This window comes from Hypomesus transpacificus, unplaced genomic scaffold, assembly GCF_021917145.1.
Source record: "Hypomesus transpacificus isolate Combined female unplaced genomic scaffold, fHypTra1 scaffold_511, whole genome shotgun sequence".
Lineage (NCBI taxonomy): Eukaryota > Metazoa > Chordata > Actinopteri > Osmeriformes > Osmeridae > Hypomesus > Hypomesus transpacificus.
In genome coordinates, this window is record NW_025814026.1 from 2792 (window position 1) to 25746 (window position 22955).

The 22955-nt window shown below is 54.7% G+C and overlaps 1 protein-coding gene across 1 annotated transcript; it reads right to left on the reverse strand.

The window, feature by feature from the left end:
* Nucleotides 1-401: 401 nt before the first annotated feature.
* On the reverse strand, nucleotides 402-22917 carry LOC124465482 (dedicator of cytokinesis protein 9-like). The gene is given in 9 exon segments (XM_047017287.1): nucleotides 402-1085; nucleotides 3162-3296; nucleotides 3745-3840; nucleotides 6486-6555; nucleotides 7470-7552; nucleotides 9340-9429; nucleotides 16662-16670; nucleotides 16672-16779; nucleotides 22041-22917. Coding segments are annotated over 9 exon segments (780 nt in total). The 5' UTR covers nucleotides 22155-22917; the 3' UTR covers nucleotides 402-1010.
* Between the last annotated feature and the right edge of the window lie 38 nt (nucleotides 22918-22955).

Genomic DNA, 22955 nt, shown 5'->3' on the forward strand with positions numbered 1-22955 from the left:
ATTGGGGGGAGGTGAACAAGTCATCCGATTTGGGGGGAGTTGACTCGTATTGGGGGGGAGTATTTTCATTTTTGGGGGGAGGTGAACAAGTCATCCGATTTGGGGGGAGTTGACTCGTATTGGGGGGGAGTATTTTCATTTGGGGGATGTACTCATATTAGGGGGTGTCATTTGCACTTCAGGGCCACCGTACATTCTCCATATAGACCTAGTTGTTGCGAGTGCACGTATCGCAAGGGCACCTATCGCAGCGTCTAAATAGGCAGTAACCCAGACTCTGGCCCGCCGTCTAGTGGCGAGGAAAAATACTGGCCCGTGGCCCAAGTTACTTGCCGACCCCTGGTGTAGAGGGAGAGAGAAAGAGAGACAAGAGACAGAGGGAGAAAAGAGACAGAAAGGGGGAGGGATGGAGGGAAGAAGAGAGACAGAGTCTGAAAGACAGAGAGAGAGAGACAAACAGAGAGGAAAAAGAGTTTCCATGTGCGTAACTACGAGCGCAGTCTTGCCAGGAAAGGCAGCTTCTAAAGGGGCCGTCTGGAGTGCTCGCCACAGCTCTGGGTCCACACTGGGAGGCGTGACCCTTGACCCCCTAATCAACCAGGAAGAGTGAAGTCACAATGTCAGCAGAGCTCCCTCGGGTCTCTATGGCAGGCAGCCAGCACCATCCGCAAACAGAGATGCAGTCAAACTCCACACTAGGGGAATGGGTATGGCTCGGCGATGGAGCATTTGACTCTGGATCAAGACATTACTGGTCCAAATCCCCTCGCACCCCGGGGACTTTGCTTTATATAAAGGAGTCTGCCACATGAATACATCTCACTGCGTACTGACTATGACTGCCTGAGCCGCCCCCCTCTCCTACACCCACAGGCGAGGACGCTGAGATGATTAGTGTAAACATCCAGGATGTTTTGGTCTGGGGAGGCAGGAGTCGTTCCACGGTTGTGGACAGAACCCCTCCCGCCAGAGTGGCCATTTAAATCATTCCGGGAGTCAGGAGTGGGAGTTCAATAAAGCAGCAACAACACGAGCCATGCTTCAGACCTCCTGGCTGTTATTCCAGGCCGAGTGAGCACTTCCTCCTGTGGTGTTGACAGGGAGAGGAGAGGACAGGAGAGGACAGGAGAGGACAGGGAGAGGACAGGGAGAGGACAGGAGAGGACAGGAGAGGATGGGGAGAGGAGAGAGGATAGGAGAGGACAGGAGAGGAGAGAGGACAGGAGAGGACAGGAGAGGACAGAGAGAGGAGAGGACAGGAGAGGACAGGAGAGGAGAGAGGACAGGAGAGGACAGGAGAGGACAGGGAGAGGAGAGGACAGGAGAGGACAGGAGAGGATGGGGAGAGGAGAGAGGACAGGAGAGGACAGGGAGAGGACAGGGAGAGGAGAGAGGACAGGAGAGAGGAGAGGTTGTAGAGAGGAGAGAGGACAGGGAGTGGGCAGGGGAGGGAGAGAGGCAAGACTCACTGAGGCCTACAGAGTGCACAGTATTCAGAGTGCACCGTATTCAGAGTGCACCGTATTCAGAGTGCACCGTATTCAGGACAGCCCAGTTTGGGACAAAGACCAGGGAGGAGTCATCAGCCAGACAGTGCGAGGAGGGGAGGACTTCAGCTAGTTCTCTAAATAACCCTGACGACCCTGGGCGAGGACGCTGGGCTGGGAGATATCACAGCTAGATACACCATCCAGATCCATCCATGTGTACTGAGCCCCACAATTCCCCATTAACTGTGCAAATGAGATCAATATGCCGGTTAGCTAAACCTCACCCCATACAGAGCGGGGGAGAGGGGCAGATAGGGGGAGGGGGGTGGGGGGGGAAAGGGAGGAGGCATATGCTGTTGGCTGCCTCCTCTGTTTCTGTCATCATGGAAAGAGTGAGCACAAAGGGGGGGGGGGGGGGGGGTGGAGGATGGGGGGCCTGGCTGGAGCGTGCTCAGACGAGAGGGAGGGAGGAGCTGCCCCGGGAGACCGGACCTCTGGCCACGCAGGGACGTCAGGTGTGTGTGTGTACTTCTGTGTGTGTGTACGTGTATATGTGGGTGTGTGTGCGCCTGTGTGTGTATTTCTGGATTGTGTGGGTGTGTGTGTGTTAACGTATGCGAGTGTTTTCTAGGCGAGCGCTAGCCTGTGATTAAGCGCAGGGTAAAACGTGGTGCGGTTTAGCATCACTCCTCCGTGCGCCTGGAGCAGAGGAGGTAATCCGTTCCAGATCAGCTCCTCCCTCGACACTGGATGTGCTGGAGAGGCATGAGCCACACTGAGGTCACAGGAACTACCGTGGAACCACACAGCGACGTCTACGGTGCAGTAAAGACGTTGTAGGGGCAGCATGGGGGAATTGCTGGGTAGAGCATTTGCCCGCAGGCCAAAAGGTCACGGGTCACAGACGTCCTCTGTGCTGTACGTCGCCGTGGATAAAAGAACCCACTAACGCGAGACACACACACAGAGAATAGACACGCAGCTACACATGCAAACCCCCGTCTTCAAGATCAAAAGCACACACACCATCCCCTCCCATACACACACACACACTGTCCTCCTCAACGTCGTCAGTGAAACCCCCCCACCCTCCCACCCACCACATCCATTCAATACTGATCCATCCTCTCTAACTAGCCCATCGATGTCAGCTGAACGCTGGCTCGGTAGAAACAACATCTCTCCGTCCGTCCGTACGGGCCGGCGGATAGCGATGCTTCCACGTCCAGTCCCTGGAGGTGTCGGCACGCTAGCATGTGGTACTGATCGATGGACAGCCTGCAGTAAAGTGCACGGCTGCACGACTCGGGCCCATACCTCATTTCAGCAGCTAAAAGTCAGCAGTAAAGAATGACCTTGCAGGGAAGGGGGGAGGGATGGAGGGGGGGGGGGGGGAGCGGATGGGAGGGCTCCGGTTTCAGGTCTGGTAGTAAGCGGTGGAAAAGTCACCCTGGGATGATGGAGGAACCAGTTTATCACGGATCCCCCGGTGCTGCCTCCGACTCCTCGCTAGTCGGAACGTGACGCACAAACGTTTATGCTACACTTTGGGAAAACGAGTGACAATTGGAAGGAGAAAGGGCTTTGGACAGGAAGGGTGTTGCCGGCATCCTGTTGGAGGCCTAGGCTCCACGCTACCAGGAAATGGGAGGAATTTGAGGGGGAAGTTACCTGAACCACTCCCATACAGGAGTCGAGGAAGATGGTTCCTTTGGGTTCCTTGGAGATCTTCTCGTCCTTGTAGAAGTTGAGGTTGTAGGAACCGTCCCCTAGCTGGGTCAGGTGGAAATACCTCCTTTTAAAAGACTAAGAGGTAAGGGGGAGACAAAAGAGAGTCACACGTTACTTCGTGGAGAACTTAAAGCGGGGGATTTGGGAAACGGTGTTTGCAGCAGCGAGACCAGGAAGTCCACGCCCTCGGGGATTAGAGAGAACCGTTTTGTTCCTGCGACCTTATCCTGAGATCTACATCCTGCCTCTCTGGAGACTAGATGGGTTACAGGTGTACTGCCGTCGCTTGGCAGTATCGCTTCCTGTCTCCCTTGCCCACGGTGGGGTGTAAAGTGTGTCGACTCGCACACGAAACGACCGCTTCTTAGAAACAACGCTTCAGCCAGCCGCGCCACCAAAAAGCGAGCAGCTCGACGGTGCGTGCGGGCGGTGTTTACACCGACGAGCGTGAATCGACTCGCTCGGATCTGACCGCCACAGCTGCGGAGCCGGGGGGGTGGGAAGGTTTCCGGTGGATACTCACCCGCATGGTGACACTGATGGCGCTGTTCATGTTGCCCTTGTACAGCCAGCCATGCTTGGAGATCCCTCCCTTCTGGGAGCCCAGCGAAGCCGTGTCCTGGAGCAGAGGAGAGAGGGCAGGAGATCAGTCACACACAAACACAGCCCACCACATCAAAACATCGCCACGCCTACTCGCTGCCAAGGCCTCCGCAAACGAGAGAAGCCCCGGGTTCACGTATGCGGTTGAGATGTCTTTGAAGAAACCGCGGTGGGAGTCACTCCGACATATTGACATGAGAGAGAGATCTGGGCAGGATGTGCAGCACGTCTCTGGGAGAGCGACCAAGCAGAACACCTGACAGACCCGCGCCACGAGACCAAATAAACACGTGGGTATGATCCGGCGTCCCTGCTCATGAGCCGATCCCTCGCGAGCTCTCTCGGTTTCCTGGGTAAACACTGTGAAGCCCTCCTCTGGCAAACAGAACACGCGACCGAGCATGTGGCTGCCATCTCCAGCCTGAGCGCTGGAACGATCCGAGGCCATAAATCAATGGGAGGATTGTGGAGGGACGAGGAGACAAGGCACCGGGCGATCCAGGCCGCCCTGGTCTCTCTCAGCACGACTGGACTGGTTAGACTGATGCTCCGGTAACAGACTGCAGGGGCAAAACCGTCTGGGCCCAGACGGTTTTGGAAGCCATCTGGGCCCAGACGGTTTTGGAAGCCGTCCGCACTGAATGGGTTTTCAAGATGGCACTGTCTGACGTGCGTTTTCTTATTGGATTCTTTTTTTTCCCTTTGGTACAATACTCGTAAAACGTCTCGAGGAGCGTTGGCAGGGCCCGGAATATTTTCAGCATATCGTCGAGCCATCTCCGGGAGGGCCTGGAAGTGTTCAGGGGCCTGCTTCCACTCGTCATCCTCCTGCCTATGAAGGGCCGGGCCTGGGGTGTGCTTAGACGGAGGCCCAGGGCGACACCGAAAATCAACCAGATGCTCTGCCGTTTCATCGGTAAGGCTAATGTGGACAGAGAGCAGAGCTGTTCCTACAACAATGACATACTTTCTTGGGTGGACGTGCAGGCATGAGTCTGGCGTGTGTGTGTGTGTGTAAGGGAGAGAGAGGATTTATTTTGGGGGGGATTTCAGGAGAAATAGCTCCACTTCCTTTGCCATCATCTGCTTGGGGCCGGCCAACTGGCCCCGCGTGAGAGGGCGCTTAGCAGACAAGCTGTTAGCTGTCAGGGGACATGTGTGGAGGTGAGGGGTGAGGGGTGAGGTGAAACGTGACGGGGTAGAGAGATGAGAGCTGATGGAGAGAGGAAGGAATGGAGAGAGGAGGGGATGGAGAGAGGAGGGGAGAGGAGGGGGGATGTAGAGAGAGAGGAGGGGAGAAGGATGGAGAAAGAGAGAGAGGAGGGGAGGGGGGAAGAGAGAGAGAGGAGAGGAGGGGGGATGTAGAGAGAGAGGAGGGGAGAAGGATGGAGAAAGAGAGAGAGGAGGGGAGGGGGGAAGAGAGAGAGAGGAGAGGAGAGGGAAGGAGAGAGAGAGGAGGATGATGGAGAGAGAGAGGAGGGGAGGGCTGGAGAGGGGGGGGGGGGCTGAGGGCTAATCTGGACGGGGTCTGTCTGAAGGGCGTGGTCCTCAGTCAGGAGGAAGTTCAGTGAAAGGCTGCAAGTCAGGATCTGACCTACGCTGAACTGAGACAACCGGGGGAGCGCAGGAATGCACAAGCCTTCATCCCAGCTGTGTTTAAACAGCTCACATTGTACCAGGGCACTGAAGCTAGACGCATTATACCTTTACCTCCACCCACCCAAACAGAGAATTCTTGCACGCTAGGCTGCATGTAGTGTCCCGCTACCTGCAGGGGGCAGTGTTTGACACGACACACTGGTAAATACCTCAGCTGTGTGGTAGATGCCCTTTACTGTCTACATATGTTGGTGGGAATAGGGATGTTTGTTTGATAGATACTGTCCCAGCAAGACCACAGGTGTTAGTTTTTTCCCCTCAGTGATTCCTCTTCTGGACATAATGTGTTGTGTCTGTCCACTGTCAACCCTCCCTAGAGCTAATCCAAGGCCAACAGAGTCTCGCTCCATTGTTCACACGCCCAACATTTCTCTGCAAAGTGGAATAACAAGGCCGTTGCACTGCTAAGTGTCAAATGAAGCGTGGATGACAGGAGTCAAGTGTTAGACCTGAAGTTCCGAGTGAAGCCTCGACGTTCAGCGTTGAGAGCAGAGGCGACCCCCAACACAATCAGCCACCAAAGTCCTTCACAGAACCCCAGGAAATGATCCCATTTCGACAAACCGAGGCTCAGCTCAGACATTAAACTGGACCCGAGTCGGAAAAGGCGAAGGAGTCGGATTCGTTGGGTGAAAGCCGATCCGGCGTGTTCCTGGTGAGCACAGAGAGAGGCGGTTTCTAGGAAAGGAGGAGACGTCCCCGGACACCCGATCCCCCGTCCCTCCCGACAGCGCTGACACAGCGCAGCGAGCAGCGCGGAAACCTCGTCAATGATTCTTACCGTGTGGAGGATTCTTTGTTTAGTGGCCGCATGGTATTTGGAGTCCCTGACACAGTATAGTTTGGCAGAAGTAAGATGCAGGTGGATGGGGAGGGGGGGGGGGGGGGTTTAGAGGTGAGAGGTCGTGGCAGGACTTTGACCGGACGAGTGAGGTTTGGGAGCTCCCAAAATGTTTGTGGGACCTCTGTGAAGCTGTAGCTGGGTGTGTGCGGGGGACTCACCTCATCTTTGTCCACTTCTTCATCCACTTCGAAAACATGCACCGCAAGTTTGTCTGGACGGGACGCTTTGCTGGGAAACGAGGATGAGAAAGTAGTCAGAACTTAGCAAATAAATAGGGAATTTCTGTCATGGAATAAGAACTTTGTTCACCTATTTAATTTGGTTTGTAAACATCTTGTACACTGTCACTCGATAGCATTGCAGCCTTGGTCATTTCCCAAAACACCTCTCATGAGTTTCCTTTTAACAAACGCAGCCTTCAAAAAACTGAAGTAGGGAAAATCTTTAGTTTTACAAGCCAACCGCGTCACGTTCAATTGTTTCACCCTCCCTGGACACTGAACGGTGACAGCCACCTCAATCGACGGTCTCAACGTCACGGCATATTTAGGAGTTTAAATTTCCACCACAGATACTGGAAATCCCATCTAGGAAGTGATCACAGTCTCAGAACTCAGGGGGTGGTTTCCACGGCGACTCGGAATAACCACCAGAGAACTGAAGAGGAAGACTTCTATTGTTAACGGTTGGCAAGAAAAACAAAACCTGCATTTCCTGCATCGCGCTGTCACGCCAGTTTTACAACAATGACAAGAAGATTAGACTACCGTGGACGATTATACTCTCACTGTGTGTATGTGGGGGGTCAGATAGCTGAGTGGTTAGGGAGTTGGGCTGTTAATCCGGTTCAATTCCCGGCCGTGCAAATTTGACGTTGTGTCCTTGGGCAAGGCACTTCACCCTACTTGCCTCGGGGAGAATGTCCCTTTACTTACTGTAAGTCGCTTTGGATAAGAGCGTCTGCTAAATGACTAAATGTAAATGTGCGTGTGTTAATGTGCGGTGTGTGTGTGAGAGTGTATGTTTTGTTAAACATCTCTGGCATCCATGTATTACACAGAGATGGTAGTTGTCTCAACTTGCCAAAGAGGAAGTTAGGACACAGAACATCCTCATCACTACAAAGTCACAATCATACTTACTTTGGAAGCTGCCGGAAGTCTCCAGAATAGTCCTCATACTTGTAATTGACCACATGCCAGTCCGAGTTGTACGTCTTTATGCACTGAGAGAGAAAGAGAGATACAAGTTGATAACCTGATGTTGATGTGTGTGTATCTATGCTAGAACAATCACCAACACTGCTAACAGTAATAAACAGAAGCGTGTGTCATCGAAAAACTCCTAATATTGTTTATTTGTGAAGAAGGTACTTCATTAAATAAAGTAAATCGTTCAGTAAATCGTGTCTCTGGACTTTTCTAGAACTTTATTCTGAAAATCGTTTGCTCCCCGTCCAATCAGATTAGAGCGTCAGCAGTTAAAGGGAGAGGGATCAAGAGGAATGTTGATCTTTGGAAGGTTGTCTCGTCCACCAGCTATCTGCTGTCACAAGGAGGATGGAGGATAGACTTCACAGTGCACAACTTTGGATCAGCTCAGCAACTCCAAATGAAATGCAATCAACAAATCAATGCCTAGACACCTGGGCTTTAACTGTGAGTTGTAAAATCACAAGCCTTCTTTGAGAGAATAACCTGATAAAAAGCCTGAAAAAAAGGGAAAAGATCTTTCACTGTAAAACCTTGGTAGAGAACGTCAATCCTCGGGTGAGTTTTAAGATCCTGGCAGGGCAGAGTGACAGTGGAAACAGTTTCGATACAAGCTCACCTCAGCCTTCCATTAGTCAGAGTCAAAAGGTTGGTGTGTGTGTGTTTGTGTGTCTGTCTTGGTGTTTGTGGGAGAGCTTGTGTGGCTGTGTGCTTTCCCCTCCTAACCCAGGTTTACAGGATCAAGTTGACTTTCGAGAGCAGGCCATAACTGGGAAGGAATGACTCTCTATCTCCCTGTCTCTGGAACAGGACATCTGTTCATTGTTAACCTCCCCCCACCCCTCATGTCATCCGAACGCAGTGGTCATTCTACAGAAAGAGGCGGTGGTTTACAAGAAAAGCTCCGAGCGGAGGACAGGCAGGAGGGAGGGCCTGGCTGGATGCTGCAGCTGTCCCGGCTAACAGCACCCTGCCCCGGACCTGGAGGAAGCACCCCCCCCCCCCCCCCCCCCCCGCCAGAGACCTCTGACTGGAGAGGTGAAGAGCGTTAGGAGGCAGGTGTCTCTGGATGACAGGGGCTGAGACAGGCGGTTAAGACGCTGTGCGCTACAGGGCGTTCGCCCACAGGACAGATACTATGGAGATAAGTACGTTTCTAAGTGGAACAACAGCTCAAGTTTGTGTTTGCTGTTGGGTTGGCTGCCTATAAACTACTGCTACTGTTCTCAAATCTGTGTCTCAGAGATTGTAAGCCCATTAAAGGGTTGTAATAATACCAGTGGTTTGGTACAGACACCAGTCTAACCACGGGTCTAGGGTCTAAAGTAGCAAAACGAGTGCTGTTAAGTTACACAATTCTATTTACCATCTCGAGTCCGCTGGCTGTTTGGTGATCAAAATCACAGAAACACTCCAGTTGACTGGAACACTTCCAACAATGAATCATAAAAACGGAATCATCCTGGACTGAACAACAAAACCCTATTGTCACAAAGTATGTATCAGGGGGAGAAATGGAGGATAAGTTTGGCTGGACACTTTCTCTGAACAATAGGGAACTCCTCAGAGAGTTTATATGTGTGTGTGTGCGTACATACTTCCTGACAATCTGATAAGGACAGCTGTGGACAGGTCAGAGGCTGGCCGAACAGCCTGTCGAGTTTTAACGGAACAACACGGTTCGCTGGCTCGCAACCGAAGCTCCTCAGAGCCAGCACTTAACTGTCAATAAAAACACTGCTGTGGACAGCTAGACCACACGTTTGGTGTAGCTGTGGTTGTTGCTGCGGTGGGACTTTACCTCTTGGACAAACAGACTCTGCGCCTCCTTCTCGGCGTTCTCCGGCACCGTCGGGTGGAGAGTTCTTCCTTGGCGTCTCAGAGTCGAGATCTGGAGAAATCAGGAGAAACAGGTTGGGTGTGACTGATTCAAACAAACCCAGGATCAGACGGCGTTTGAATGAAAAGGAATTGGCGCGCAGCTATGTATCAGATATCAACTTCCATCGTAAACCCTTCGTAAACCTTAGATAAAGAGAGAGCGGAATGGAAAGTAGGAAGCACGTTTCTTCAGGTATGACGCCTAAACTTCGGAAGCCGTCGTCTCAGTGCGAACGGGCGGTCGCAGCTGGACGTCATTCCACCGAGTTCCCCCTCCAAACGTGATTCCACGTCGGAGAGTGATATCAGGTGTTTGGGAGGGTCTGTGGAGGGGAGCGGATGCTCCTGCACACAGCCCCGGGGGTCGACGGACACGCCCTGGGCCCTGGGCCGGGTCGACGGACACGCCCTGGCCCCGCCCACAGGCCTGCCTGCTCCTGGAGGAAGGAGAGGCGTCTCCTCTCCTTCCTCCGGCTCTCTTTGGAAAACCGCCGCTCCCTTCGCTCCGTGGGGAGCCGGGACATGGCTGGGAGAGTGAGTGGTGTGGAAGACAACGGCGTGCTTCAGAACTGACCTCTCTAGTATCAAGAATGGGACCCCCAGAACCGTGGCCAAAAGTTGGCTCCCACAGTTTACAACGCACCTTTCAAACAATAACCTGTGCTCCAAATCCCTTTCACGCACTTAGGCCCAGCGAGCTGCATTTCTATTTATTGCTCGAGCAGACATTTTTCCGTTAATGAAATTATTATTCTTTCGGAGTCATTTTGAATTACTGTCCCTGAGAGATAACGTTTTTCAGATGAATAATGCCTTGATAGGGAGTCGTTCTTATGAAATCCAAATATTGCTGCAGGCCCAAGAGTTGTTCCTCCTCCTGCCTGGGTCCTGGCCTGCCCGGGGCCAGCCTCGCGCCAAGCGAGGCTTCGTTGTTAATTCTCCAGAGCGATCTGGTTCTGACACATTAATGGACATCATTATCGCCCTCTTGATAATGATGGCTAAAAAGGAGTCGTTCTGTGACTAGATCTTTAGTTTAAAAATAGTTTGGGGACACCCCCTGTTTCGGTAGCTCGCTCCAGCATGGGAAACGGAACACAAACACACTGCCTTCCACTCAGACCACACGACCCAGCGAGAAACAAACAAAAGCAAAAGCAAACTTTCAACAAAACCTCAAGTTCAAACCTCCTTCGGCCCGCATCCTCATGAGCTTCACCGGGACGCAATCCAAAGATAACCCGGGACGGAGGAGCCTTTGTGGCTACCTCACATACCGGGAAGGATATTTCAAGACTTGGGTGATGGTGCAGAGGGTGAGGTAAGCAACTCAAGACTGCAATAAATCTCGGTGGCTTTTCCTGGGCAGCAGAAGTGGTGGTTCTGCTTTAGTCGTTACCTCTGAACGTCTCTCTCACACACACAGGGGATGGAGAAGAGGGAGTTTTCCGGCAGATCCCAGGACGAGGCAATGGCAGTTAAACCTAAACTGTGTCACAGACAGCGGAATGAGACACAGAGGCTCCAGCCGTGAGTGACTTCATCATCTCCTCTCTGAGGCCCAAATAAATAACAAAAAGGAACCAGACGAAATCTCACCCCACAACAACAAAAGACTACTTGAGTACAAACACATTGCACCAGGTTACTGGTACTGTGGCACAGTGCAGACAGGGTTTTCAAGTAAGGTGACGTGCCTTGCCCAGGGACACAATGTCATTTAGCACGACCGGCAACCTTCTGATTAAAAGCCTGACTCCCTAACCGCTCGGCCACCAGACCCTCCCTTTCATAAGATGTCACGGACACCTATTGTATCTATGTATCTATTATCCTGTCAGAAGAAAAACCCCTCTTAATACATGCATTCACCTTACACACAATCGCATAAGGAGGAGAAGTTCCACGTCACTGTCAATGGGACTGATTGAACAACAGCGCCACAGAGAGCAGCAGGTGTGTGTGGCTGGGGTGTCGGGCGCGGTAGCAGCAGACTCTCCTCGCCTCTGGCCTCCACTGCGCTTCCCACAGAGGCAGTTGACGGGCCGGGTGATTACCGAGTGACCGTGACAGACGGTGGTATCTTCATGATACGAAGAATCACCACAGCGAGGGCCGATGGATGTGAGGTTTACTTACGAGCGCTCGCTAACTCTGCCTGCCCTCAGCCGTCTGAACTGTCTGCTAAGAAGCTCTCTGTCTGGGAGGAACACAATGGCCAGGCGCTGCTTGTTAACCTGACGGCCTAAACTTCCTCTGCTCGGTCAAGGTTTCCTGCCGCCAGATCATTATCTCCTCCATGATCGAAGCAGCAGAAACAAACAGGCGTGGAGGCCAGAGGGAGGAGACAGGAAGTGGGTAAACAGGAAGTGCTGGGGAAGGGGGTCTCTGAGGAGCACTCAGGGGCTCTGTGGAAGAAGCATGACGACCAGGGGATACAGCTGCAATCCTCCAGGGAGCTGATGGTATTCCTTCCCCCCAGAACACCCATCTGTCCTGGGCTTCCTACCGCGATGCATGCCCCTGATGCATGGAGAGCTCCATAAAGATTCAGGAAGTGACCATTACAACGGAGCTCTGCTTATCTCACGTTTTCCCCATGTGGCCTATGGATATTAAAGGCGTATATGGTGTTCTGGAAACCCTCCTGCGACTGTGAAATCGCTCGGCGCTGGGAAGAGGAGACGTGTCGGAGGCATTCCTGTGGCTCAGCTTGCTGACAGGACTTCCTGTTCGGCGGGCTTCACGGCCGGCGGACATCTTAACCTGAAGCAGGGAGAGGAGGGTCCCCTCTCCCCTGATCCCAGATACATTCGGAGCCTGTCTCCCCTCCCACTCCCTTCCCCCCTCCCCCCTCCTCCCCCCTCCCACTCCCTTCCCCCCCCCCTCCCACTCCCTTCCCCCCTCCTCCTCCTCCCCTCCACCTCCAGAACCTGCTGATCAAGACCAGATGGAGATAATATAAACACCGCCTCAGAATTTATTTTCCTAAACAGTTAAGTCCCTGTTCCCTGAGATACGATTTGATAACAAGCTCCAATGAGAGGCCTTGGGCTGGGTGGGGAGGGCGGGGTGAGGAGGGGAGGGGTGAGGAAGGGTGAGGAGGGGAGGCTCTGACAGCGGCTCTCCAGCTGAGGGTCTGCCAATGAGAGGATTTACACAACAGCCAGGAACCAACCACAATCAGGCACTGTGGCCAGAGGAGATCCGCCTGTGTGCGTGTGAGAGTGTGTGTGTGTGTGAGAGAGTGTGAGTGTGAGAGAGAGAAATATAGCATACAGCATATAGTATACCACATCCACCGTACCCCCACGTTTTTACAGTTTCAGGGCGGAGGGATCCGGACACGCAACCAGAACAAAAAGAACCAGAGACGCCGAGAGGGTTCCAGAGGCCTGGACAGATGCTGCGTTCAGTCACACGCTCTTCCCCACCACCTCGTCTCTCCCCTGAGCGAGGATCACCTGTTGCTGCCCTGACAAGGCCTGTTGTGTGAGCAGGCGATGGAATGCCAACGACAGACCAGACAGAGGGGGGGGGGGGGGGGGGGCGGGGGGGGGGGGGGGGGGGCACGTGGTCAAGGCCGGCTGGTTCTGTCACCGAACCCCCCAGCTGCCTGACCTTCAGCCAAACCCTGCACCCTCCCTCCTCCCCACCCTGCACCCTCCCTCCTCCCCATCCAGCACCCTCCCTTCTCCCCCACCCAGCACCCTCCCTCCTCCCCACCCTGCACCCTCCCTTCTCCCCAGCCTGCACCCTCCCTCCTCCCCACCCTGCACCCTCCCTCCTCCCCATCCAGCACCCTCCCTTCTCCCCCACCCAGCACCCTCCCTCCTCCCCACCCTGCACCCTCCCTTCTCCCCAGCCTGCACCCTCCCTCCTCCCCCAGCCTGCACCCTCCCTCCTCCCCACCCTGCACCCTCCCTCCCTCCTCCCCACCCTGCACCCTCCCTCCCTCCTCCCCAGCATGCACCCTCCCTCCTCCCCACCCTGCACCCTCCCTCCCTCCTCCCCACCCTGCACCCTCCCTCCCTCCTCCCCAGCCTGCACCCTCCCTCCTCCCCATCCAGCACCCTCCCTCCTCCCCACCCTGCACCCTCCCTCCCTCCTCCCCACCCTGCACCCTCCCTCCCTCCTCCCCACCCTCCCTCCCTCCTCCCCACCCTGCACCCTCCCTCCCTCCCTCCTCCCCACCCTGCACCCTCCCTCCCTCCTCCCCATCCAGCACCCTCCCTCCTCCCCACCCTGCACCCTCCCTCCCTCCTCCCCACCCTGCACCCTCCCTCCTCCCCAGCCTGCACCCTCCTTCCTCCCCACCCTGCACCCTCCTTCCTCCCCACCCTGCACCCTCCTTCCTCCCCACCCTGCACCCTCCCTCCTCCCCACCCTGCACCCTCCCTCCCTCCTCCACACCCTGCACCCTCCCTCCTCCCCACCCTGCACCCTCCCTCCTCCCCACCCTGCACCCTCCCTCCCTCCTCCCCACCCTGCACCCTCCCTCCTCCCCAGCCTGCACCCTCCTTCCTCCCCACCCTGCACCCTCCCTCCTCCCCTCCCCAGCCCCAACACCACCCCCCCCGAAGCCTAATCCAGACCCCAGCCAACAGCCTGGACCCTTCACCACTTATTCTTCAGAAACGCCAAAACGTTTTCAAGGCCCGTGAAACAAAAGGAAGCTGTCAAAGGAGGATGAAAGAAAAGAAAAAAAAATCAACAATAAAAACGTTGATTGTACAAAGTGATCTGGGCCCTGAGACATCCAGGGGGGTCAGCTTGGAGGATGTGTGTCTTAGCTGCTGCTAAGCAACATCTTCCAAAGTGTCTCACCTTCCCGGAGCTCCCACAGCCGGGACACCTTCCTGCTTCAGAGTTTTCCAGCCTCGCAGGGCCCCCACTGGGGTGGAAACTGTGAGCGAGTTGTCCGTCCGGATGAATGGGTCTGGAGATAACCGGGGACTCACGGTACAGGGGGCCAATATAAGCCATGAGAGGCGCTTGGGCTGGGTGGGGAGGGCGGGGGTGAGGAGGGGAGGGGTGAGGAAGGGTGAGGAGGGGAGGGCTCTGACAGCGGCTCTCCAGCTGAGGGTCTGCCAATGAGAGGATTTACACAACAGCCAGGAAACCAACCACAATCAGGCACTGTGGCCAGAGGAGATCCGCCTGTGTGCGTGTAGAGTGTGTGTGTGTGTGAGAGAGTGTGAGTGTGAGAGAGAGAGAAATATAGCATACAGCATATAGTATACCACATCCACCGTACCCCCCACGTTTTACAGTTTCAGGCGGGAGGCGATCCGGACACGCAACCAGAACAAAAAGAACCAGAGACGCCGAGAGGGTTCCAGAGGCCTGGACAGATGCTGGCGTTCAGTCACACACGCTCTTCCCCACCACCTCGTCTCTCCCCTGAGCGGAGGATCACCTGTTGCTGCCCTGACAAGGCCTGTTGTGTGAGCAGGCGATGGAATGCCAACGACAGACCAGACAGAGGGGGGGGGGGGGGGGGGGGCGGGGGGGGGGGGGGGGGGGCACGTGGTCAAGGCCGGCTGGTTCTGTCACCGAACCCCCCCAGCTGCCTGACCTTCAGCAAACCCTGCACCCTCCCTCCTCCCCACCCTGCCACCCTCCCTTCTCCCCAACACTGCACCCTCCCTTCTCCCCAGCCTGCACCCTCCCTCCTCCCCAGCCTGCACCCTCCCTCCTCCCCACCCTGCACCCTCCCTCCCTCCTCCCCCACCCTGCACCCTCCCTCCCTCCTCCCCAGCATGCACCCTCCCTCCTCCCCACCCTGCACCCTCCCTCCCTCCTCCCCACCCTGCACCCTCCCCTCCCTCCTCCCCAGCCTGCACCCTCCCTCCTCCCCATCCAGCACCCTCCCTCCTCCCCACCCTGCACCCTCCCTCCCTCCTCCCCACCCTGCACCCTCCCTCCCTCCTCCCCACCCTCCCTCCTCCTCCCCACCCTGCACCCTCCCTCCCTCCCTCCTCCCCACCCTGCACCCTCCCTCCCTCCTCCCCATCCAGCACCCTCCCCTCCTCCCCACCCTGCACCCTCCCTCCCTCCTCCCCACCCTGCACCCTCCCTCCTCCCCAGCCTGCACCCTCCTTCCTCCCCACCCTGCACCCTCCTTCCTCCCCACCCCTGCAACCCTCCCTCCTCCCCACCCTGCACCCTCCCTCCTCCCCATCCAGCACCCTCCCTCCTCCCCACCCTGCACCCTCCCTCCCTCCTCCCCCACCCTGCACCCTCCCTCCTCCCCTCCCCAGCCCCAACACCACCCCCCCCCGAAGCCTAATCCAGACCCCAGCCAACAAGCTGGGACCCTTCACCACTTATTCTTCAGAAACGCCAAAACGTTTCAAGGCCCGTGAAACAAAAGGAAGCTGTCAAAGAGGATGAAAGAAAAGAAAAAAAATCAACAATAAAAACGTTGATTGTACAAAGTGATCTGGGCCCTGAGACATCCAGGGGGGTCAGCTTGGAGGATGTGTGTCTTAGCTGCTGCTAAGCACATCTTCCTAAGTGTTCTCACTTCCCGGAGCTCCACAGCCGGGACACCTTCCTGCTTCAGAGTTTCCAGCCTCGCAGGGCCCCACTGGGTGGAAACTGTGAGCGAGTGTCCGTCCGGCTGAATGGGTCTGGAGATAACCGGGACTCACGGTACAGGGGGCCAATATAAGCACTTAGAGCAGCTGACCCCTGACCCCTGGACCCCTCCAGCCTCCCTCAGCTGGAGGAAGGAGGAACGTCAACAAAAGGAACCCCTCTAGAGACGACCTCGCCCTTCCCTCTCAACACGCCCGGGCGCCATCATCACACACACGCACACACACACACACACACGCACACACACGCACAGCTGAAACATGTGAAACGCAAGTGGGGAGGGAGGCTCATTGACTGTGTTTAACTGACACCACATGAAAAACCTCCTGTAATCTGTAATCAAGACCTCATTGTGACTTCTAATGAACTTCATTCATATTGGGAAGATTTCTACATAAATGTAGAACACTGGCACTAAACCCAGTCCTGGTCCTAGCCTGGTCCTAGTCCTAGCCCTGGTCGTAGTCCTGGCCTTAGTCCCAGTCCTGGTCCTGGTACTAGCCCTAGTCCTAGCCCTTGTCCTAGTCCTAGCCCTTGTCCCAGCACCTGGTCCCAGCCCTGGTCTCAGCCCTGGTCCCAGCCCTAGCCCTGGTCCCAGCCCTGGCCCTGGTCCCCAGCCCATGGAGGAGTGTGTCTCACCTGGAAGTCCTTCCAGGGGGAACTGCAGCATGTCGCGCAGGGCATCACTGAGGATCTGAGTCTTCCTCTGCACCAGCACATTCTCATAGTCCAGCGGCTCGATCACCTTAGGCTTCACCTGCAGAGAAACACACACACAAGCTGGGTTCATGCACAGGTGTATACACACACACACACATCCACATTCTAAATACAAAGACACTCTGGAGAATATTTCAAGACCGATGTTTCAGCTCAGTAGGACCAAGTGTTGGAGCTGTCTGAATGGGCTCCGGACTTGAGCTTTCCTTCCAGGAGGATTTGACAGCTGTCCAGGAGAGCTCTTTTCAGACGTGGAGGAAGGGGTCAGCCCAGAGCTGACAGGGGGGGGGACGCAGGCACCTTCACACCCAGAGGAGCTGGAGGAGCTCTGGAAATGACAGCTAGCCTGCCTGTGGAACATGGAGCTTTGTGAGCTAGCAGGAAGGATGGGATTCAGATGGCTGAGCCAAATGACGTTGTGTCCTTGGGCAAGGCACTTCAGCCTACTTGCCTCGGGGGGGGATGTCCCTGTACTTACTGTAAGTCGCTCTGGATAAGAGCGTCTGCTAAATGACTAAATGTAAATGTAATGTAGAGGAGAGGAGCGGGGGTAGAGAGAGAGGGAGAAGGAGAGGAGGGTGTGTGGAGGATAGGGGTATCGACGGGGTACCAGATTAGCCGTCTTCTGGGTTGGACACCTTGACGTGACAGAGCACAGAGTCTCAAATCACAGCGTGTGTATAAACAGACCAGGCTGAGAATGCCGTCGCTCTGCAAGGTAAAGTTGGGGAACCCTGATCACGCGAGGTCACAGATACTGTACTGTGTAGACCCCCAGTGAGACTCTGTCCTGTAGAGATAAGGGAGCTGTACGCTCACTGATCACGCGAGGTCACAGATACTGTACTGTTTGGTGTACAGTGACCATACAGAAGGTCAAAGGAGAACCGTACAGTAGACATGGCCACAACAGAGCTTTGTGTGGATCTTTACAGAGAAGTGAAGAGGACAGTACACACAGACACACACCTACATGCACACACACACCCCCCCACCACAGAGACAGATGCTATGCGTTACACACCATGACAGGCTAAAAGTGCTGCAGCACTACTGCCGCCCACGGAGAACACATCCGTCCGGGAGACGGTAGGATGTGATGACCTCACCTCCCCCCTGATAGGCAGCACATAGCTCTGACACAGCACCCCCACATACAGCCGTGTCAACACAAACCGTCTCCATGACGACGACCCCGCTGCCTGCGGTACCGTACAAATCGCATGAGCTACATGAGGCGCGTTCGTATCGGACACGGCATACGGGGTGTGGAAACCACAGCAGCCTGTAGATAAGAACAGAAAACTAGACGTTTAGGCCGTTTCATAATCTGCTTTGGAGTTGATTTGAAAACATCTCATTGTCTGATGGTGCTGTTTGTGCCAACAGAATGCCTTGCAAGTACACGATAAGACTTCAGGACGACATTCCAGATAGAATCTGTAGCAGTTTTGTCGCGTAGAATTATCCCACCAGTACAGACTGTCACTGTGCCACGCCAGGCAAAGGAATTCAATAACATCAATGTTGCCATTAAACACAACGCATGAGAACATCCGTTGGCACCAACAATATTCATATTTGACCAGTCCTAGAATCAGAGGTGGCTTTGAAACGGGCTGATGTTGAACGCATGGGATCTGGTTCTGATGTGCCACAACACCACAGGCTGCAGCACAACATCTCACCTCCTTTGAGGAGTTAGGGTGATTGTAGATTGCTGATCTTCAGAGATCTGTGAAGGCTTCTGTAACACTACTTTTGTAAAAGGCTACGCAGATGAAACGTGATTTGACATGGAAGAATCAGAGTGCACAGCGACCTTAAAAGCTAGAAGGAAGAAGAATACTTTATTGGTAATGCGAGATGAACGTGGTGCAGGGACCGGTTTCTCCACGCGATGAAACTCTTCCTCTGATTTCTCCCATCCCGTTGTCCTTTCCCTTCCGAGTGCATCCTCGCCTCTACAGCTTCACCGCTACAGCGCTCTCAAACTCCCCTCTGGCGTTCGGCAGAGCTGACTGACAGAGCGACTCGCCCAGAGAGTGAGGGTGTGAAGGGACGGCCGTAGCCGGGTCTCCAGGGCTGGAGAGCTGTCCTGCAGCTTGCACACCGCCTCCACATCTGCTCCTGATCAAGCAAAGATGACCTCAGAGGAACGGCTCAGGAAACTGGACCCGTTTTTGCTAGCGGTGCTAGCGCCCGTGCTAGTGACTCAGCGGCTAGCATTGCTAGCACCCGTGCTAAGACAAAGCAGCTAGTGGTGTTGTTGACCGGGGAGGATTCTGTGCTTGAAGATTAAGGATGGCGTCTGGGACAGGGGACAGGGACCAGGGAGCCACCCTGTCTGCTGCCAGCTTTATCACCATCGGCAGAAGACAAGGGCTTATACACATTCACACACACACATTCACACACACACATTCACACACACACATTCACACACACACATTCACACACACACCGACAATCTCGCAGCCTGTACCCTCTCTGCTGACATCTATTACATCTAAAAACACTTGAGGTCTCCTTTCCGTTATCTCTCTGTCTCTGTACGTCTCTCGCACACACACACACACACATACACACACACACACACTTTCATAAAGACAAAGGAAGGGATTATGGCAGACAGAGACAGATTCTACACACGGGCAGACAGGCCAGGTGACTCAGGAAAGATGATTAAAGACTGCTTGAGATAACAGTCTGGACGAGACAATCAGTGTGTGTGTATGTGTGTGTGTGTGGTGTTAGTGTGGAATGTGCGTGTCTGTGTGGTGTGTTTGGTGTGTGTGTAGTGTGTGTGGAATGTGTGTGTTTGCGTCCCGGTGGCATCTCCCTTATCTCCACATCTCTATGACGACGGAGGGGCGTCGCCGCCGTGCCCCGACGTCCCCTCACAGTGTCCTCCTGAACACGCCGCTGATCGACCCCACTTCCTCTTCCTGTCTGCAACCATGTGTTACCCCCACTTCCCTCTTCCTGTTTGCAGCCATGTGTCACCCCCACTTCCTCTTCCTGTCTGCAGCCATGTGTCACCCCCACGTCCCTCTTCCTGTCTGCAGCCATGTGTCACCCCCCACTTCCTCTTCCTGTCTGCAGCCATGTGTCACCCCCACTTCCTCTTCCTGTCTGCAGCCGTGTGTCACCCCCACTTCCTCTTCCTGTCTGCAGCCATGTGTCACCACCACTTCCTCTTCCTGTCTGCAGCCGTGTCACCACCACTTCCTCTTCCTGTCTGCAGCCCTGTGTCACCCCCACTTCCTCTTCCTGTCTGCAGCCGTGTGTCACCCCCACTTCCTCTTCCTGTCTGCAGCCATGTGTCACTACCACTTCCTCTTCCTGTCTCCAGCCGTGTCACCACCACTTCCTCTTCCTGTCTGCAGCCCTGTGTCACCACCACTTCCCTCTTCCTGTCTGCAGCCATGTGTCACCCCCACTTCCTCTTCCTGTCTGCAGCCATGTGGACTGCAGGAATGTCACACCTCACAGTGGGTACAGCGCCGTCCCCAGGCAGCCTATCAGCTCCTCAGCCCTGGGGGGGCTGGAGGGGGGGCTGGAGGGGGGGCTGGAGGGGGGGCTGGAGGGGGTCTGTTTCCGTTATCCACTTCCACACGACAACAATACCCCTCTCTTTGGAGGGCAACAAGGGAGGATTTAAAAGGAGTTAGCCTCCCCCAGGAGCACATTACGCCTAATTACGGGCTTCGCGTTTTTAACAGGCCACTCAATCAGTGTCCCTCTCCCTCACCTCCCAAACCCCCCCCGAGCACGCTCACCTATGAGGGCTGACCGGCCGCTCGGGACCCCCGCTCAGAATTGGCACTTTTAAAGCTTTCACCCAGTGATGATGACAGATGGTCTCCTTCGATAGCAATGACACACACATACACAAACACACATCAGCACTAGCGCCTCCAACGTTGTGTGTGAGTGTCAGTGACCACAATGCCAGTGCTGGACTATAAAATGTCCATTCACCATTCAACTGGAGCTCAGTCATTTCCCCTCAACCCACAGGTTTACCCACTGTGTCTGGCTCCATCCGCTCCTCCAGCTCACCGGCGCCCCCTGTGTTCGGCCTGCGCCACAGCAGAACACACTCTGACCACAGGAGTCAGCCACGACCAAACATCCGTTGACCACCATGACGAGTCAGGCTGACACTGCTCCTGAAACATGACTGACCAGGGCAGAATATTTGACCGAGAGCAACAGTCCCCCGTGACAAATGACTCATCATTTTCTTTTGGCCGCCCACCAACATCTGAGTAAATAGCTGTCCAAACAAACCCCAACCGTAAACGAGGAGAAATGAAAACACAATCTTCCGATACGAGGCCCAGCCCTCCACCAGCTGGGCCTCCCCCCCCCCATCTCGCTCTCTGCTGCCATGCGCCCCTCTCCCGCCTCACACAATGGGGCACTGTGAGGTCTGTGCTGACAGATCTAGCCTAGGGAGCAGGCCACAGTTGCAGACAAATCAAATCAAATCCAATGCTATTTGTATAGCCCTTTTTTCTTTTTACTTTACAAGCAATGGCAACGAGGGCTTCACAGATCAGCACCTGTAACCAACTTAAATCCCCAAGAGAAGACAAGGTGAAACTCCCCCAAACACCGCCAGATTCAAAATGATATTTAGCGAGGGATGCCCTCCGCCAGAGACGGCCGGCAATGCCGCCGGCCACAGCCCATTTCCCTGTCGTTAAAGTTGACTTTTGAGCTGAATGAGGCTTTTACAAGAGAGGTGTACAGTCATTAACTCTGAAGAATGTAGGGCCCAGTTCAGCACTCTGACTGTTCCAGGTAGAGTAACACCAGGGAAGTTCAACGTACTCCTCGACGCTAACAAAGCACTTTTGAAATGTGAGCCTTCACTGCACCATTGTCTGGTGTCACTGAGATCTGGAGAAGCCAGTGGGACTCGAGAGCAGCGTAGCAGTGCAGGGCACAGTATGAGAGTCAAGGAGACAAGATTAACACCACACACACCACAACTTTACCACAACAATGTTCCACATCATTTTCAGAGTTAACCTGATTGAAAGCCAACCTACTACTGTGCACACGGATGAGGTAACACAGAGAGAGAGAGAGACAGAGAGAGACAGAGAGAGAGAAAGAGAGAGACAGACAGAGAGAGAGAGACAGACAGAGAGAGACAGACAGAGAGAGACAGACAGAGAGAGAGACAGAGACAGAGAGAGACAGAGAGAGGCAGAGAGACAGACAGACAGAGAGAGACACCGTACGGTGAAGTGGTTTCCCAGTCGGACTCCCCTGGGAACTTACCGCCACCTGTGGCGTGGCCTCCCCCTCCGCCTCGGCGCCCGCCAAGCTCTTGTACTGCTGAGGGGACTCGATGACCAGCTCCTTCTTAGGAGCCTTGCCCGCCCTGCCTTGCATGGTCAACAGCGGTGGGCAGAAGCCTCCTCACGACTGCAAATCCCAGAGAGAGGCCCACAGCCAGTATGTCCCATGGAGGAAAGCCTTGGGTCGAGTAGTTTCACGGAGCTCCCTGCTCTGTCTCTGTCTCTCGCTCTCTCACACACACACGCTTAGAGACTCCCTCCTCGGACTGTTCTGCCTCTCAGCCCTGCTCTCGCACCAGGCCTGGAAGCTGGCCCCTCCCACTCTCTCAGCTGTGCTGCCTGGGGGAGTAGCACTAAAACACACACACACACACCTCATGCAGTCCTTTGACGCCCCCCCCGCTCACACTATCCACCTGCACAGTAATGACAACGGCCTGACAAAGGGCGACAAAAGAGGAACATTCCACAAGTCTGATGGGCCCACAAGGGCCGGCCTCACAGGAGACAAGTAAATAGAGCTGGCTCCTATTTCAGTATGGAGGGAAAGAAAGGGAGAGGGGGAGAGAGAGAGTTATTAAGAAAGAGAGTGATAGAGAGGCAGAGAGAGTGAGGGAATAATTGTTCTCCTCCATAAACGCGTAGCATGATCATTTATTCGAGAAATTCAGCAAGACATCTGGAGAATATCAGGAAATTTTGCTACACAAGACGAGACAGACTTGCAGTGAAGTGATTTAGCTGTGATTTTCCACATGTCAACATCACAGTTAAGCTGCCAGCCTAGGCCCATCAGATGTCGTCTGGAGTTACCGACACAGAGACATCTTTCTACAAATCCTGACCCACATACTCTGCACTGCCCCCCAAAAAAACGTTTTTCTTACAGTATAGT